Raw genomic sequence first — 17,979 nt, 5'->3', positions numbered from 1 at the left:
TGGCCAAGTTTTGGTTTAACTAAAGGGGGACTAAGGGGGATTTTGTTCAATTCAATTTCGGACTATTTGGGCCCCAGACCAACATGAATTCTGCCATTTGAATGCGCGCGAAGCGCGGAAAATTTTACAATTTTGCCCTGTTTTGTCCAAAAAAATGCTGTTATTGGGGTTAAAAGAAAGATGCATAGGGCAATTTTGGGGCCCCCAAATTTTGGGGTATAAAAATCCGGCCCTGCTCGCCATTATCAGCCCTTATTTAATTTTCGCTTTTGTGCTCGGGGCCCCTGAAAACTCGGGGCCCATGGACTTCGTCCACCCTGTCCCCCCGCTTGCTACGCGCCTGTATAGTAGTGTCAGGTCACATGCATAGTTGCATGCTGTTCGTAAAATATGAAAGGTTGCCTTTTACCACATTGAATCAGCAATATTGGTGTCCTGCTTCTTTTGTGTTAGAAGCTCATTAAGTGGACGAGTAGCGGTTGACTAAAGTCCGATTCTTACGCCACATCGCAGCGCGATGCGATGCTGCGATACTTTTAGAACATCGCAGCATCGTGCGATGAAATTAAAATGTACATTTTAATTTCATCGCGCGATGCTGCGATGTTTTAAAAGCATGTGGGGTCTGCATCTCCTTTTATGGTCATTCTGCCGACCTTGATTTTCCACCAGCCAAACACAAGCGTGCACGGCTGCGATATCGCAGCGCGATGCTATAAAGTTGAACAAAATCCAACTCCATCGCGGACCGAAATTTCCATCGCGCGATCAGAATTTTCACCGCTGAGCTCGTAAAAACCTGGCTCAGATTACAGTTTTTATAGCATCGCAGCATGTGGAGTAAGAACCGGACTTAAAGCACCAGTAGCGATAAATAAATCTTCATATGGGATTAAGCCACTGCTAAACCAATGTTCTGAAAATACCACCTTTCATACCAAACGAATGACAATGTGGCAAATTTGTTTGATACATTGTTCAGGCATGAGAATGGCCTTTTTTGAAAACTGTATGAAAAGCGCGTGAATTCGACAACAGGCTGAAAAAAATGCGTTAATGTGGACAAAAACATAGCCTTAATTCAGGCAAAAGCCTGAAAATTCTCATGCCTGATTGTTCTTATTCACCACTCATTGTACTTGTCTGTACATCGATCAATTACTGATCAATGTGATTTGGCAAATTGAAGTCTGGTTGATCTGGGATCCCGAGTGAGAGTTCATCTTGCATCTCTTTCATCAATCGCTGACTGTCTGTCACCTCCTTCGCCGTACTTGAGATATCCGATTGCTGGCTTAAATGTGCCTCCACACTATAGCATAATTCAAATACAGAGAAAATTGTAGGTGAATATTTATTTGTTTGGAAGATGGAAATTTATTTTTTTAATTTGGGCTCCACTTATGTGAAATTATGTTATTTGTTCAAAACATTTAAAAAAACCAATCATTATTATACCAAACTTGCCCTAGAAAAGGGGGGCATTGTTATATCAGAGGCCCGTATATTTGTGGCACATCTTCCTAGGGTCATTTTTACCTAGGACCCCGGGCTTGGGTCTGGTGCGTGATCTTTCCAATGGCGGCTGTTCATATCTTAAATGCATAGCTTATCTGATCCACCGCCGGATGAGTAGCTCAGCCTCTAACCACAGAGTCTGAGTCAGATAACACAAATGATCTTAGGGAGTGTTCATTAATACTTTGGTAGGGGGGGCTGGTCTTCCTCAAATTTTTCGCTCGAAAACTTGTTTGACCCCCCTCGATGGACCGCTAAACTTTTTGACCCCCCTCTTTTGACAGACAAAACTTTTTTGCCCCCCCCCCCCCCATTATCGTATAACAAACATTCTATATAAATAAAAGGAAGTCGCTAAATCTTGTGCGCGAATAGACTCAGAGATGATTTCACTTTCAGCTCTGATTTATTCGTACATTGATCGGGTACATATTGCCATTAAACCATCTGAGGTTCATTTTGCAAAAATTGATGGTAACTAAGAGAATAACATAAAAACTGTCGTGTTGCTATGCAAAATCGCATGCAGTGGCATTGTGGGTAATAAGGACAGTGTGAACCGCGTAATAATATTTCCATTAAAAACCATACGCAGAGCAACATTGCCCTGTTTTCTGCCAACTGCGAGGTGGCCAAGAAATGATTCAGGCTATCTAGATGCACAACATCGCGTACTTTAAGAATGATCTTACGAGCTTTTCGCCCCTACGCAGAGCTACGCACCCCATTTTCCGCCACTGCACCGAAGTTGGCAGCCAAGAGATTAAGGCTACGTCGCGTGAATTTTATTATTTATTCTAGGCCTATGAATCGTCGTTTAGTTTTACAGCCAAATTCATACGGGAGATTAAGGAATATACCGGGAACGCATTGCACTTTATTTGGTTGAAAACTGTCAAGACCAAGAATTGGCCTCAAAATCAGTGAAAATATGGTTAAAACCGGGGTTTTTTCCGGGATTTTTGTTGTCAAAACTCAGTGGTAGCGCGTACCGTAACTAACTAACTGGCAGCAGCGCGTTGGCGTTAGTACGTCGGCGTACTGAGCAATGTGACGCGCACGTACGGGGTGCATAATATGCACAGACCAACTTTCCGTGCCAGAGAAATAGAAAAGAAAAGAAAGGAAGACAAAACTGAAAAGGTAGGCCTATGGATGGGTCGGGTTGTGGATTATATGCATGGTACTGGATTCGATTAAGAGATTACCCGCCAAGATGATAAAAAATTGTGAGGATACGAGAGGAAAGATAAATAAATAAATAAATAGCTCATGTAAAAAAACTAAAATAATGAGAATAGAATTAAATAGATAAAATTCAAACGGGAAATCACAAGCTAAGCAGGAAATATGAAAAATGGGAATAAAACGTAGAAAAAAGCCAAAACTAAAAGGAGAAATGTAAGAAATGGTAGATTTATAAAATAATGCATGGAAACGGGGCTCAATAAATGAATAACATGGAAACGGAAATCACAAGCTAAGCAGCATGGGAACAAAATAGACCTATGCAAAAGAAACTGAAGAGAAAGAAAGGAGATAAATGAAATAAAAAAAAAGAAAAAAAAGAAGAAGACAAAAAAGATACGGGTAGGCCTATTATACGGGTTATGGTTACAGTAACTAAATGAAACGGGAGCAAACTATTAAGAGGAAAGAAAGAAACTAATCAGGAAAATTAAAAAAAAAAAAAAAGAAGTTAAAATTAGAAACTAATCAGGAAAAATAAGAAACATAAATAACAACTGAAGGAAACGGGAAATCACAAGCTAAGCAGCTAATAAAAATGAAGCTATAAAGGGAAACGTATAAGAACGGATAGATTTAGAAAATAATGGGAATGGGGTTAGGCCTAGATAGATAAATAACATGGAAACGGAAAATCACAAGCTAAATAGCATTTTGTTTTAATGGAAACAAACTAGGCCCGTGCAGAAGAAACTGAAAAGAAAATGGAAATGCAAGAAGGGACAGGTTTAGAAAAATAAAATTTACCTTTCAATGATTCTACCTTTTCAGTAATTCCTCCTGTTTTAGTGATCGCTCCCATTTACTCATCTAGCGGGGACCCGCGCGAAGCGCGGGTATCCCGCTAGTTATACTTAATCGTGTTGTTTCCAGTGGTGTGGTATCTGGGTCACATGTCATTGAGGGAGGAAAATGTTTGAAACATTCCCGGTGGGACAATTGCGCATGAAATACAAAAGCACTAAGGAAATTTTCATTCGATACTTAATTTAGATTTGTCCCCAATCATCAGGGTGTTTATCTGATTGTACAGGGATAAGTGAAATGGAGGATTTATTTGGAGGTTCATAGGCACAGCAGCATAATTTGGATCCGTGGCTATTATGATAGGACTGTCCTATGGTAATCTACCCATGGGCCTATGAGTACAAAAATAATTTTGCAGTGAGAAATAGTAAACTGAAGTGTGTAGTTTACGTGCAAAGAAATCCAATTTATTTGCAATATTTTCTTGATTTAGTGTATTTTGATAGTGTATTTTAATCATGTTTGTAGCCTAATTTGTAGAGATATAATATTCTATGATAAAAGTGCCAGTATTTATTAGACCAACCCAGATGTTGCTGATCATCTTTAATGTTATATTAAGTGCCGTCATTTTTTCGAACAAAAGCACTGAAAACCGAAACTTGCCCATGTTAAAAGTGATATAGATGGTGTAAATGCGCGCGAAGCGCGCGAAAATTTTGGGTTTTAAAGCAGAAAACTTTTTGGCCCCCCTTTCCTACCACCCAAAACTTTTTGGTCCCCCCTCTTTTAAGGTCCAAAACTTTTTGGCCCCCCCCTCCTTTTACCAGCCCCCCACCAAAGTATTTCTGAACACTCCCTTAAAAGCACAACTTACCATGTGAGGTGCACTAAACAGGCAAATGACAGGACGGCGCCACGCGGGACACTGGACTTTCAGGATCAGAGGAATACGCTAGTCATAGGAAGGGGTAATAACATGCCTTCATATTGATCAGAAATTTTATGTCTTACATGTACCCCCGGGTAGTCACCTCGAGACACTAGACTGGACTTGTGTCATCTCGCAAGGGTTCTGTCTAATGCCCGATGTGTATGCAAAATGAGGGGTAATATAAATGCATCTATCTGTCTATACTATTATTACCAAAGGATAAACACATCATTGTTTCAGGTTACTACTGAAAAAAGTTGGCCCTGTTTCGAAGTGAACATCTATAGCTATCTATATCACCCATCTGCTCCAACGAGTACATGTAGGTAAAAGTAAAGCCGTGTAGGACTAGGAGCAATTCTCACAGGCCGAAGCGCTCATCTCTTTTCCCTTGATGGTGTTTGGACCAGACTTCCCTGAATAAACTTGTTGTGGGGTCCGCCACTCCTCCTACACAACAAGTTTGTTGTTTGTCATGTTTGTTTTACTTTCCCAGCACTACATTATGCCAATACCCATTTATACACCTGAGTGGTGTTAATAGAGGCTTCAACACGTAAGAGCTTTGTTTAAGGGTATGACACGATAGCACCACCACCAGGGTTCCAACCCGCAACCCTCTGATTATGAGTTATGAGTGCCGTACCGCTAAGCCACCGTACCATCTATGAGTAGTCTAAAATATCTTACTTTCTTTTAAGAGATTTCGGCACGGCAATAACCATTCCTCCTTGTTTGCTGCTATCACTAGGCGGTGATCGTGGTGGTGATGGGGTTGCATCCGAGTCATCTGGTCTCGACTCAGGCGGATAACATATCCTTATTGGTTCTGGCATGGCACTGTTGTTCAGTGGATGATCACCGTTGCTTGATGGCTGTAGAAAACAATACGTCTTGGTTTAGTTCAAATTTATCGTGAAAAATTTCTCAATCGTGTACTACACTTTATTAATATAATAAACTTCAACATAAAACAATCACAAATAATGGAGAATCAAATTATTCCTATTATAGTCGCATTGTTCTGTAGTTTTAGTAAGTAATTAAAATGTAACCAATGAACTCGGTCGTTTATTGCTGTTTTTTTTTATAGTATCAGCAATTCATTCCAGTAATATCAATCACTCTTCCCTAGCCACTGGATTGACTGGAACATACGCCTATTTTATAAGCTTAATTCGTGAAGAGATTCATCAGGTTTGTGGATACATGTAATTATAATTTGGAGTTCTCATCTTACAAAACCAGAATTTTGACACTGACCTGACAGTTTCATATGTCATGGACGACATATTTCTTCAGAGTGGTTGGTATCCCTTCACCATCTTTGGTGGTAACACAGCTCCATGGGATACCAATCACTCTGAAGAAGTATGTCGTCCATGACACACGAAACTGTCAGGTCAGTGTCAAAATTCTGGTTTTTAAGATGAAAACTCCAAATTATAAGCTTATTATTAGGGATAACCATCAAAATTTCATGTTGACCCTATTGCTACAAAAGATTGTTTTCTGAGTAGAACTAATCAACAGAAGTATTTTAGTGGTTCAATGGTCAAAATCGGTCAAAAACTTTTCGAATTATGAATTATCAAAGTTTCCCATTCTGACCGGTCATTGGAACGAAATAAAATGCAAGGTCCAAAAATAGCAGTTGGGAGCAAAACTGGCATAAGCATATATTTACCTTTATATATTTCTTTATTTTAACATATTTGCAAACATGAAACAAGCATATTGTGAAAGTATCAAAGGGTTTCTTATGAAATGGCACTTAACTAGTCACTGGCATAACTTATTTTTTCAAACCAAGGCATTGAAATCATGCATTTAGAGGACATTTGCCAAAAATCATCCAAGATAGCCGATATGGCACAAAATCAAAATTGCACTAAGTAGGTGAACTTTTTTTCACAACCAAGAATTTCAATGTTATTGGGTTTAATATGACCAATTAGTAGGTGTATGTAAACAAAATCTTAAGTTTTGAAGGTCATTGACTCATTCACAACAATAGAGATTATCCTCATCATGCTCATGTGTATTCCTGTAGTATTCCTCATTCAAACCAAAGTAGCACTCAATACATTATGAGTATCTTTGTTCAAACCAATTCAATGCTTGACCTCGGAGTTACCTGCATGACTATCGCGGGCTATTTTGAAACAGTTATGGTTGCACATTCAGGTACTTCTTTTGAAAGTCCTAAACAAGGTATAGCCAGCAGCAAGTTGTAGATGTTATAGGCCTAAATATAAGAAAACGTTTAGGGTTAAGATCAGGTGAACAATACATCGAATGAGCACGAAACTTCACATTTATGTTCAGAAAGGTGTCTTCTTAACATGATTTGAAAGGAATATAAAAATTCCAAAGGGAAGCTGGTGATTTAATTTGTAACTCGAGATCTACTTGTTCAATTTTTTAACCTTTTTACAGAGGGTATGATAGAGGTATTACTGGCAACTCTGCCAAATTACAGCTCAGTAGGCCACGTTTTTCACCTGATCTTACTGATTTGAATATTTTGTGCCATTCTTGAGCAGTGCTAAACTCAGCCACTGGCAATTAAGCGCACTGTGGCGATGGACCAATTTTGACTCGCACTTACAGAAAAACAAAATAAATTATGTTGCTGTAATTTGCAAGATAGTTACAACTTCCCCAAATTTTACAGAAAAATATTGAAAAATAAAAGAATGAGATCAATTTAGAAATGTATGTGCAAGCAGTGCACAGTTGAGCTCCCTGCATGTCTATGGGAGTGTTCTAATCAAGTTGATGGTTCATTGGTCATCCCTATTATTATATATTTTGGATGTTTGACTGATGCAGTGGTATTACTACAACAGTGAAAATACTTGTCTGAAAGTGCACATAAAAAATGTTAAATGATCTATAGAATGGAATAAATAAAGAGCAAATTTTTACCGATGGAATCACTCTTGGAGATTGTGGCTTTTTGAGTAGCAGTGCAAGCTGCGCCGTGGCATCAGCAATCCTTGCAGCCCATTGACTACTCTTAGCTAGGACATCTTGTTGTAGCTTGGGGTATTCAGCCACAAGGTAGGCTAACTCCGAATCTAATGTGTGTATAACTTGCTGAATTGGTGCCATGTCACTGTGATCAAAATACATTTTAAATAATAAGTTCTAGCTATGATCGACTTAGAAGGAAAAACAACAACAAAAATGCATTAACAAATGAACGTCCAGACGCATTCTCGGAGTCTCATCACTGAAAGAAGACCCATAAGGATAGCTTTTAGACACATTCAACAATTAATTTACGCAAGTTCTCAGATACTAACCTGAACCATGTCATAAGTTCAGAATGGCTTTCCCGCCATCTCTTAACACAGTGCTCATTTATCAACGTCGTTGCTTGCATGGATTTTTCATTCAGCTTAATCCTGCAAAGATAAATACATTAAATCAATTTAGGGAAATAACATCACATTTTGGTTATACAATTTTACATCCTGAATCTGATAATGCATTCTACGCAAGATAATGTGTGATGTAGGCATACGTCAACATAGTAAAGCTGCATTGACATATCTCATCGTAAATTCAACAGACATAATTAATTTCAAATAAACATACTATTTGTCTGGTACCAAATTATAGATTTACAAAGCTGCATCAACAATTAGATGTTATTGAATACCGGGTAGAGTGTTATATTTTCTCTTCATTTCTCGTCCCAGTGGATTATCTTGTTCGAATGGCTTCTTGGGTATACTATACATCTCTTGTGGATACTTGTGTAGTCACATCAGCTACCCATCTCTCTTTTGTGAGACTTAAGCTGTGCATATATTAGGACCCAACGTGTTTTCACATTCGACGACAAGTTGAACATTTGAAAAAAAAATGTACATAAAGACAAGTATAAGACAACATAATATCTTACTTATCTATCTTGTGTATCTGTTCCTCGTTGTAAGGTAATTGCTTCACCTTCCCGTCCCTGCGAAATTGAGTCATAATTTTCTTCGTGTCTTCCAGTAGAACACATAAACGTTCTCGGCTGATGAAAATAGAAATAACGATTAGTATCAAGTAAATAAAAAATCACTGAAGTACATTTTGTCATTTTAGGAAGCGAATACTTATTCTTATTACATATATATGAAATACTGGTATAGATAAATACACTTATCAGATCACATACCATCTATCCTTAGGTTTGCACCCGCAACCTTTCATCAATGAGTCAACTCGGTTGGATCCGGTGTCATGAGCATGTAATTGTTCCAGAAGAGCTTGAGCTGATGTCCACTTGGAGACCATCTGTGAACGTCAAAAAATTTCAATGTGTTATTGAAAATGTTCCTTTTTTCCAACCATTATACTTTAACAGATCATTAGTGGATGGTTGAAACTCCCCAATGCATATCCATGAAGCACAATTCCCACCAGATGCCACATGTGTAGGTATTTTGTTAGCACTTTCTATTTTCATGACAAGAACAACCATAGGACATGTTGTCTTTTGTTTATCTGAAATATCGTCAACATCTTGCAAATTATGCTCCTGGTATAAGCACGTGAGATCCTGGACTATGGTTTATAGTTGGCTTGAAGCTTACTGTTATAGTTAAACTGTCAGCATTTTAATTAGGGCAACGGTTTATGGTCCTAATTACTATGTACCTAGATCACAGACGTGTCGCCGATATTCCAAACTTGTACATTGTGTCGAACATCATAATCTATTTGTCATCAGGAGATCTTTTAATGTTTACAGCATGATAATTGGTGTGGTTAAAGTCTTTGATCTACAATGTGTAACTTGCACTCATGGTACACTCATAATACCGCCACTGATCATGCTGATACAGCTGTCAATCATTGCAGACTTATGGGAAAGTTTTCATCCGCGAATAAAACTCCGGGCTAATTGTTTGGGGTGGGTCTCTTACCAATCTTTGACTAGTAAATCGATGTAAAGAAGGATGACTGTTAACATGATTTACGGGAGTGTAGTTCAAATATTTTGTAATTATGAATACGAGACACAAAAAGGTGCAAAGCACATTCAATGGAATTACAAATATCAAAGGAAACCCGATTGAAACACTTGAATCAAGGCTATTGTCACTGTGATCCAAATGTCCTTTTCTTACCATGTTGTTCGTATCCTTGGCTCTCGTTACAGCTGTTTGTATGTCAGTTAGCTCCTGTCTAATCCTCTCCCCATCCAGTCTGCTACCATTAGCAACAACAAGATATGCGTCCAGCAACTCGATCATTGTGTCAAGTTTATCTGTTCGACATTGCAAAGCACCTTCTGTGATTTCCTTATACACTGTAACTTCACTGAGATGTAGCGAGAGCTGCAGGATTTGTTGCTTCGTAATGGTGCTGTAAAAACAAAGTTTGTGTATCGTGTTTGGTTCAATGATTTGATAATCTTGAAACAAAAATGTTGTAAAGTAACATGTTACTATAAGATATGCTTAATTTCTGTATCTCTTTCTGATTGCTTTATATTGTCAAATAAACGTAATGGGCTATTTAATATCCACACTACCCCTGTGAATTTCATACACCCTCTAAAAAAGATTCAACATGAATCTTCCACAGAGGGTGGGTGAGTGTCAAATGGAGCTGCCTAATGTGATCATTCCATTTGCGTGTAGATATAGTTTTTAGTGTGTTTTTGATCATTGCTTAATATTTGATCATTGATATTTTGTTGCTATGAAATTCAAGTTTGGATGAGGGTGTGTGTGACGTGTTGGGTGTGTGGTTGTGAGGTGAGGAAAGTCAATCTCTTTGCATATATTGTTTGTTGTAGTACTAATTTTGGTAGTTGTAGGTCAATTATTTATTGGTGATATTTGGTGAGTGTGATGGGTGTAAGTGGGTGTGAATGTGGTGTTGCAGTTGTGTAAATGTGAGTGGCAGCTTGTATGAACGAGCAAGGAAAGTTATTTGCATTTGAAGTGTCTTTGTTTAAAAATATTGTCAATTTATATTTATATGCCATTTATTATTTAGCTTATGTATTTTTATATGTGCAATGTATGTAATTCAGCCCTTGGCTGCGAAGTGCATTTTTTCTAATAAACCTTGAATAAATAAATAAAATTCCACAGGGAGCTACAGAGGTAGTGTGGATTTTAACTATTCATTCAACTTCAATTTCTGATAGATTGTAAATTGAAGCATTTTTAAAGTTTACATGTAATGACTGAGGTATGATGAAAATTTGTAATAATTCCAAGTATTGAAAATGTTACCTGACAGCCTTTGTTACTTTCGCATTGGTTTTGTTCAAAGTGAAGAGTTGTTGTTGCTTCCATTGTAAGAAATACATCACAGCAGTACATAACTGTAAGGAATAAAGTATCGGAGTCAATATTAAGTGTTATTGCATTTCACCTAATGACAATTTTATGGAGGCAATAACACCGCCCATTCATAATCGAATCTGACAGTTTGCAAAATATTTCAAATGTAATTAAAAGTAGAATGGTGCATTATTATTGTACGCTATGATTAATACGCTACAAATTCAATTTTCTATCATGTCCGTGATGTATAATTACATCCTAAAATATATTTTCGTGTATTGCTTTTGGTGTTGATGTTTCTGTTGTTGACTTGTTGTTGACTTGTTGTAGTTGTTTAACAACTTCTTACCCGTGCATATGGATAGTCTCTTTCCAGTAAGTAGTCGGTTCGTATGGCTGGCATGGCAGCTGTAATGACAACATTCGACGTGGATTGACAATGGGCTCAAAAGAAGTGGGCACAGATAACTACCATTAGCCTCATCATAATTATAATCATTCAGGAGTTTCGATGGTGTGGGTTAATTAATGCACAAATTTACATGGCAAAGAGAAGTACAAATTTGATTTGAAGAATACACATGACGACCAAATGGAACCCGTGACCGAGTTATTGTGCTTTTATACAACTGAATTTTACATTGAATAGTTGTAAAAGTGCAGGCGACAACAGCTATGGATCGCCCCATTCATTTATTGTGCTTTATTTGATTTTGCTAGTGCAATATCACCAGGCAACATTGATACTTCACTGAATTACTATGGTCTGATGGCACATCAGTTAATATTAAGTAATCATTATGGTATGCAATTCATCACTTACGACAATCAGGTGGTATAGGTGAGCTAGATCCATCAAACAGTTTTGGTATCATCATGACTGGACAGTCTGCAGAGGTTTCTGGATAATCTGTGCAACAAACAGACAAATCCGGATGGAATGGCGCGTCGTCATGTATGAAAAGCTGCTGGTCGGCGGCAATGTTTGTCTGCAGAGCGACATGCTCTTGAAATTCTGCGTACCTGAAAAAAGTGAAAATTTTGTTTACAAAATAATAGGACTTGTCATTGTTGTCATTACGTTACGGAATTCTTACTAGAATACCGAGTCATTAATTTGTAAGGGACTCGTGACTACAATAATATTAGTCCATATATATTTTGTGGGAGGAATTTCCTTAAAATGTTTAAACAACTTTCCTTATCTGTGTTATTGGTTTTCACCCATTTTACAATTGCGTCATTAAGAGTGTATCATGTGCGCGAACAACACTATAGAATTGTTTTGCCTGTTTCGAAATTCTTGATTATATACACTTCACTATCCATGTTCACGGGGTTTTGACTGACTGAACGTTTGCACAATGTTCATATTATCAGCTTATTACTTGTAATCGCTATGGTATTCTGTAAAAATGACAACTCTTGTAACTACAATCTAATGTACACACTTACGTGGCATTGGGGTCAACGTAGATTTTCATTAGTTGTGACGTTGGGACATTAAGAACATCAACAACACGCATGCTCACAATGGAGTTGGCGGTGTTGAAGTATGTTTCAAATGACCACATGTTTTCCGTGTTACATTCGAGTAGCCCAGCCAGCATCTCAGTCAATGGCTGCTTTAAGCCTCTGCAGGAAAAAAATGTTTGTTTCAAAATGTAAGATGCTATTTATAATAATCTTTAAGCAGTTCTCGGGTAAAATGTAACTGCAGAAATAAATAACTTGATTTTTGAATTTTAATGTACTTTTCTATATTAGTTAGTATCGACTCCTGGTTGCATTTAATCAAACGTGTGATTCGCAAATTATCAAATGAAAATAACTTACGAAGAGATGTGGCAGTGTTTCGGTAGTTCAGTACTCCATGTTATTGGTCCATCCTCGGATTCTTTTTGTACACCAGAAATCACTCCTGACGCCTTTTGAGTTGTTATCTTGTGCCTGGATAGGAAAGTAAGCAACGACAACAATGGTCAGGTTCAGAAATTGAAACAATGGAAAATAGTTGTCCGTATCTTTAGATCATTATTTCGCCATTTAGCATTTTAGTGAAACGTTTAGAATGTCTTTTTGTAAGTTTATATGAAACTAAACTTACAGCCTTGCTTCATGACACCATTTATTTTAACTTTCACGTTTATCTCCTACTTGAAGGTGAAAACCAGTTACACCATCTTTAAAATGTCAAAGGAAACTGAGAACGATAAGAAATAATATTGAGGTTTTAGGGAAAGCAAAACTCGACCGGTGGTTGACCGCCGGTTCCGTCCGGTTTCCATCGTTAAGAACAATATAAACCGGACGGAACCGGCGGACCTCATTGCAAGCATATATTTCCCATAAATTTTCACCGAAAAAAATAAGAAATGGCATTTTATTGTTGATGTAGTTTATTTTATTTGTATTTCAACAAAGGAATGATGATGTCACTGCCATCTGAAAGGTGGCGATGACATCACTACTATACTTCCAAAGGACGCAACCTATTCATTACAAGTTTATATGATGTGTCCGTGTAACCAAGTAATCCGTGAACAATGCTGTTAACGGATTATGCCATTGTCCTCGCTAAGCTTCAGTTGGAGATACAAAATAATATATTTATAGCTAACTTTGGTAGAAATGTTGAATTTAGCACAACAATTGTAAGAAATCTGTACTTCCGATTCATTGTCATCAGGCCTTTTGATAAAATTAGATAAAAGTATATTACTAAAATGGCCTGAATATTTTTCCGTACTTCTCCTTTAATTCGCAAGTTTAAAAAATACACCATTACATCGTAAGATGGTTCTAAGGTTGGAACAAACATTGATGCATCCATGCAGTGAAGGTGTTGGGTACACAATATGTGAAACGACCATTGTCATTTTAAAATGATGTTTGGACTCACATTGTCTTTCTATTCCGTCTACCTCCAAATGGTCTGAATGGTAGAATACCTGTAGCAATATGGTAGAGTGTGACACCAAGACTCCACAGATCAACGGTTGCTGTGAATGGTGTCAGAAGTGGTTGTCTCAACAAGGCTCTTCCAAACATTGCAGGATGCTGATAACAAAAATAGATACAACGAGAAAAAATCATAGATTAATGAAAGGGATGTATCAAGTGATGCTAACATAATAATAGTTTATCATATCATTTTCAAAAGTATTATGATTCATATGTTTTAATGATTATTAAATTATTTAAGATAAAAATTTTTTAAACTTTATGAATAATGGGCAATTACGGACATTTGTGATGTTTTGACGTATCCGTTGGAGGTTACTACAACAATTTTAGTATGTTGTTTAATACATGTTTCTCCTGACAATATGACATTATACTTTCAGCAGTTAAAATACACAGAAATAGTATATAACTTGAGGATTTTATCATTTCCTATTTACCAAGTACTCTTCAGTCCCATAGAGGCTCACGAAATTTTCATCATTTTGTAGTTCTCTGGCTGCTCCAAAATCCGCGAGTTTATAGGTAGCTTGCCCATCCTCTCCAATTATTCTCATGATGTTTCCAGGCTTAATATCTCGGTGGACTATTCCTTCCTCCTGGAGGTACTTCATACCTGCAGCTGAAATGTGTCAGAATTTAAAGACTTAAAAAGCATTGATCATGAAAATTTCCTTTATTTATAGCAAGCTTTTGCAGACGTTGGTGATGCTTTTCATTCATACGTACATTTATTTTATCTGTTTATCTATGCAATTCTCATGTGTACAACATTTAGCAATATTTTCATCAACAACAAGTATTTTCAAACGGGCAAAGCAATATCTAGACTTACTGGTGTCTTTTAGAACCTCAAGAAACTGTGTTTCTGGAAATCCATAGACATATCGGGGTTGATCCAACATGTTGAGGACACTGCAGTCACACACTTCCATGATTATTATCCGTTGCTTCGATATTTGCTGTAGGTTGACACAAAGTTAGGTTTGGTCAGTTTTAATCATCTTACTATAATTTGCCTTATGTTGCGTGTATGTATGTATGTATGTGTGTAAAAGGCTCCGTCAGTTTTGATCCCAGCCTCGCCAAATTCGCACGGGGGATGCAGAAAAATACGGGGAGTGTCGTAAGCTACCTTCGGTCGAAATCGGAGGTCGAAGGTCAAAGGTCAAATTTTAAACTTGGTCCGATTGGGCTGTAATTCATACAGGAGATCAAGAAAAATACGGGGAGTGTCGTAAGCTACCTTCGGTCGAAATCGGAGGTCGAAGGTCAAAGGTCAAATTTTAAACTTTGTCCGATTGGGCTGTAATTCATACAGGAGATCAAGGAAAATACGGGGAGTGTCGTAAGCTACCTTCGGTCGAAATCGGAGGTCGAAGGTCAAAGGTCAAATTTTAAACTTGGTCCGATTGGGCTGTAATTCATACGGGAGATCAAGGAAAATACGGGGAGTAACCTAAGCTACCTTCGGTCGAAATCGGAGGTGGAAGGTCAAAGGTCAAATTTTAAACTTGGTCCGATTGGGCTGTAATTCTTACGGGAGATCAAGGAAAATACGGGGAGTGTCCTAAGCTACCTTCGGTCGAAATCGGAGGTCGAAGGTCAAAGGTCAAATTTTAAACTTGGTCCGATTGGGCTGTAATTCATACGGGAGATCAAGGAAAATACGGGTAGTGACCTAAGCTACCTTCGGTCGAAATCGGAGGTCGAAGGTCAAAGGTCAATTTTTAAACTTGGTCCGATTGGGCTGTAATTTATACGAGAGATCAAGGAAAATATGGGGAGTGTCCTAAGCTACTTTCGGTCGAATGCGGGGATCACATTTGGTTGCGATCGGTAAAGGATTGGGCTCAAAATTCGCAAAAATGTGCATTTTCAAAAGTCAGTGACCATGGTATAAACAATTGCACTTGCTGCCTGTGTTCTATAAATAGCTCTGATGCATTCTGATTCATGTACTTGAACTTGGTAAAATCTATATTAAGCCAATGTCTTCCACTGTGGGTTTTGAAGGGTAAAAGGCTCTGTAGCATACGGCCATACGGGTATACCTCTAGTCTTACTATAATTTGCCTAATGTTGTATGTATGTATGTATGTATGTGTGTAAAAGGCTCCGTCAGTTTTGATCCCAGCCTCGCCAAATTCGCACGGGGGATGCAGAAAAATACGGGGAGTGTCGTAAGCTACCTTCGGTCGAAATCGGAGGTCGAAGGTCAAAGGTCAAATTTTAAACTTGGTCCGATTGGGCTGCCATTCATACGGGAGATCAAGGAAAATACGGGGAGTATCCTAAGCTACCTTCGGTCGAAATCGGAGGTCGAAGGTCAAAGGTCAAATTTTAAACTTGGTCCGATTGGGCTGTAATTCATACGGGAGATCAAGGAAAATACGGGGAGTGACCTAAGCTACCTTCGGTCGAAATCGGAGGTGGAAGGTCAAAGGTCAAATTTTAAACTTGGTCCGATTGGGCTGTAATTCTTACGGGAGATCAAGGAAAATACGGGGAGTGTCCTAAGCTACCTTCGGTCGAAATCGGAGGTCGAAGGTCAAAGGTCAAATTTTAAACTTGGTCCGATTGGGCTGTAATTCATACGGGAGATCAAGGAAAATACGGGGAGTGACCTAAGCTACCTTCGGTCGAAATCGGAGGTCGAAGGTCAAAGGTCAATTTTTAAACTTGGTCCGATTGGGCTGTAATTTATACGAGAGATCAAGGAAAATATGGGGAGTGTCCTAAGCTACTTTCGATCGAATGCGGGGATCACATTTGGTTGCGATCGGTAAAGGATTGGGCTCAAAATTCGCAAAAATGTGCATTTTCAAAAGTCAGTGACCATGGTATAAACAATTGCACTTTTACTTGGTAAAATCTATATTAAGCCAATGTCTTCCACTGTGGGTTTTGAAGGCTAAAAGGCTCCGTAGTATACGGCCATACGGGTATACCTCTAGTTCTTATTAATCAATCTTATTTTCCTAAGATTTAATTAATCTTATTTTTCAATTTTATTTCAGCAAAATTCATAATAATTTGTGTCACAAGGTGAGATAACAAGAATGACGACTTCAATAGTAATGTAATGTAATGTAATGTAATGTAATATAATGTCATGTCATGTCATGTCATGTCATGTCATGTCATGTAATGTAATGTAATGTAATGGGCAGATCTTGCCAGTTTAAGAAAATCGTCTTCTTCTACTTCATTCCATGATTCTTCAAGTATCTGAATACATCGTTTGTGTCATTTGTGACACCTTATATTATTGTATCCTCTATGATTATATTACGAATGTGACTTACGTCATTTTCGATGGCGAGTAGTTGTACAATATTCTCATGTTTGATCTTGAGTAGTACATTGAATTCTCTCTCTTGAACTGCGTTGGATCGCTCGTAACTTGCATTTTTGAATACTTTCACTGCAACCTTGTCACCAGATTTCTGAAAGAAACATTATAAGTTCAATGACCATAGATTCTTTGATTTTAACTTTAGCTTACTTTCACTTTCTATACAATGTAAAGAATAAAGAAGGGCATCGGACGACTATGAGTGTGGCAATAAGCAATTTAATAGGCAAGAAGCAATTTTACATCTTATCAGTCTAAACCATCTGCCGTAATAAACTGATAAAATGGCCTGCCTTTTGGCATGTCTGTATGCATTTGAATAATTTTCCTAAGCAACAACTACTCACAAACCAAGAAAATAGTGTTCAATTCTTGACTCTATCACATACCACATAATACCACATAAACCCATAGTAAATTGATGGGTCTTATATTTAGCGACAAACATGTACATTATGGTGGGATGAAAAACACTTTTTTTTAGCTCGGATCGACTTGGAACTCTGGGAGAATTTGTAATACTTGGGTATACTTTACTATCATGACTATTGTGCTGAATTATCAGTAAGATCCGAGCATCTTTCACCCAGGCAATAGATATAGCCAAATCACTATCACTGGCATTAGCTTGTTCTATAACTTATTTCCAATCGTGATTAACTATCCATGATCCAAAATCTCGCACGCAAGAATCTTTTATAGGACGAAACGTAGGCGAACAGTAAGCGTAATTGTCTTATTTGGAGCTTTTTGCGCTGTTTTGTTAGGTAGCTAAATAATTGTTGAATGGTCACTTAACCCGATTGGGGACCCGAATCACCCGATGGTGGGGGTGAAGTAATATCCAGCAATGTTTGTTAAAATGTTATCTAGTATTGTATTCCCTCTAGTTGGTTTGTTGACAA

At 37.8% G+C, this 17,979-nt stretch overlaps 1 protein-coding gene across 4 annotated transcripts in view; it reads right to left on the bottom strand.

Moving 5' to 3' along the window:
* Positions 1 to 344: 344 nt before the first annotated feature.
* LOC140148210 (serine/threonine-protein kinase TBK1-like) overlaps positions 345 to 17,979 on the bottom strand; it is a 115,798-nt gene continuing 98,163 nt past the window's right edge. For all 4 annotated transcript variants that reach the window (XM_072170073.1, XM_072170076.1, XM_072170074.1 and 1 more), the window contains exons 3-18: positions 17,025 to 17,165; positions 14,552 to 14,678; positions 14,157 to 14,338; positions 13,655 to 13,812; positions 12,589 to 12,702; positions 12,208 to 12,387; positions 11,576 to 11,775; positions 11,102 to 11,160; positions 10,699 to 10,790; positions 9,580 to 9,817; positions 8,625 to 8,743; positions 8,364 to 8,480; positions 7,759 to 7,860; positions 7,379 to 7,568; positions 5,138 to 5,322; positions 345 to 1,312 (exon numbers count right to left, since the gene is read on the bottom strand). In XM_072170073.1, the coding sequence (XP_072026174.1) occupies positions 1,159 to 1,312; positions 5,138 to 5,322; positions 7,379 to 7,568; positions 7,759 to 7,860; positions 8,364 to 8,480; positions 8,625 to 8,743; positions 9,580 to 9,817; positions 10,699 to 10,790; positions 11,102 to 11,160; positions 11,576 to 11,775; positions 12,208 to 12,387; positions 12,589 to 12,702; positions 13,655 to 13,812; positions 14,157 to 14,338; positions 14,552 to 14,678; positions 17,025 to 17,165 (2,358 nt within the window). In that variant the 3' untranslated portion in view covers positions 345 to 1,158. The remainder of the gene's footprint in view (positions 1,313 to 5,137; positions 5,323 to 7,378; positions 7,569 to 7,758; positions 7,861 to 8,363; positions 8,481 to 8,624; positions 8,744 to 9,579; positions 9,818 to 10,698; positions 10,791 to 11,101; positions 11,161 to 11,575; positions 11,776 to 12,207; positions 12,388 to 12,588; positions 12,703 to 13,654; positions 13,813 to 14,156; positions 14,339 to 14,551; positions 14,679 to 17,024; positions 17,166 to 17,979) is intronic.

The sequence above is a fragment of the Amphiura filiformis genome, chromosome 3 (genome assembly GCF_039555335.1).
Source record: "Amphiura filiformis chromosome 3, Afil_fr2py, whole genome shotgun sequence".
In the NCBI taxonomy this organism is placed as follows: domain Eukaryota; kingdom Metazoa; phylum Echinodermata; class Ophiuroidea; order Amphilepidida; family Amphiuridae; genus Amphiura; species Amphiura filiformis.
Note: the sequence above shows the minus strand (reverse complement) of the source record. Positions and strands in the feature narration are given on the sequence as shown.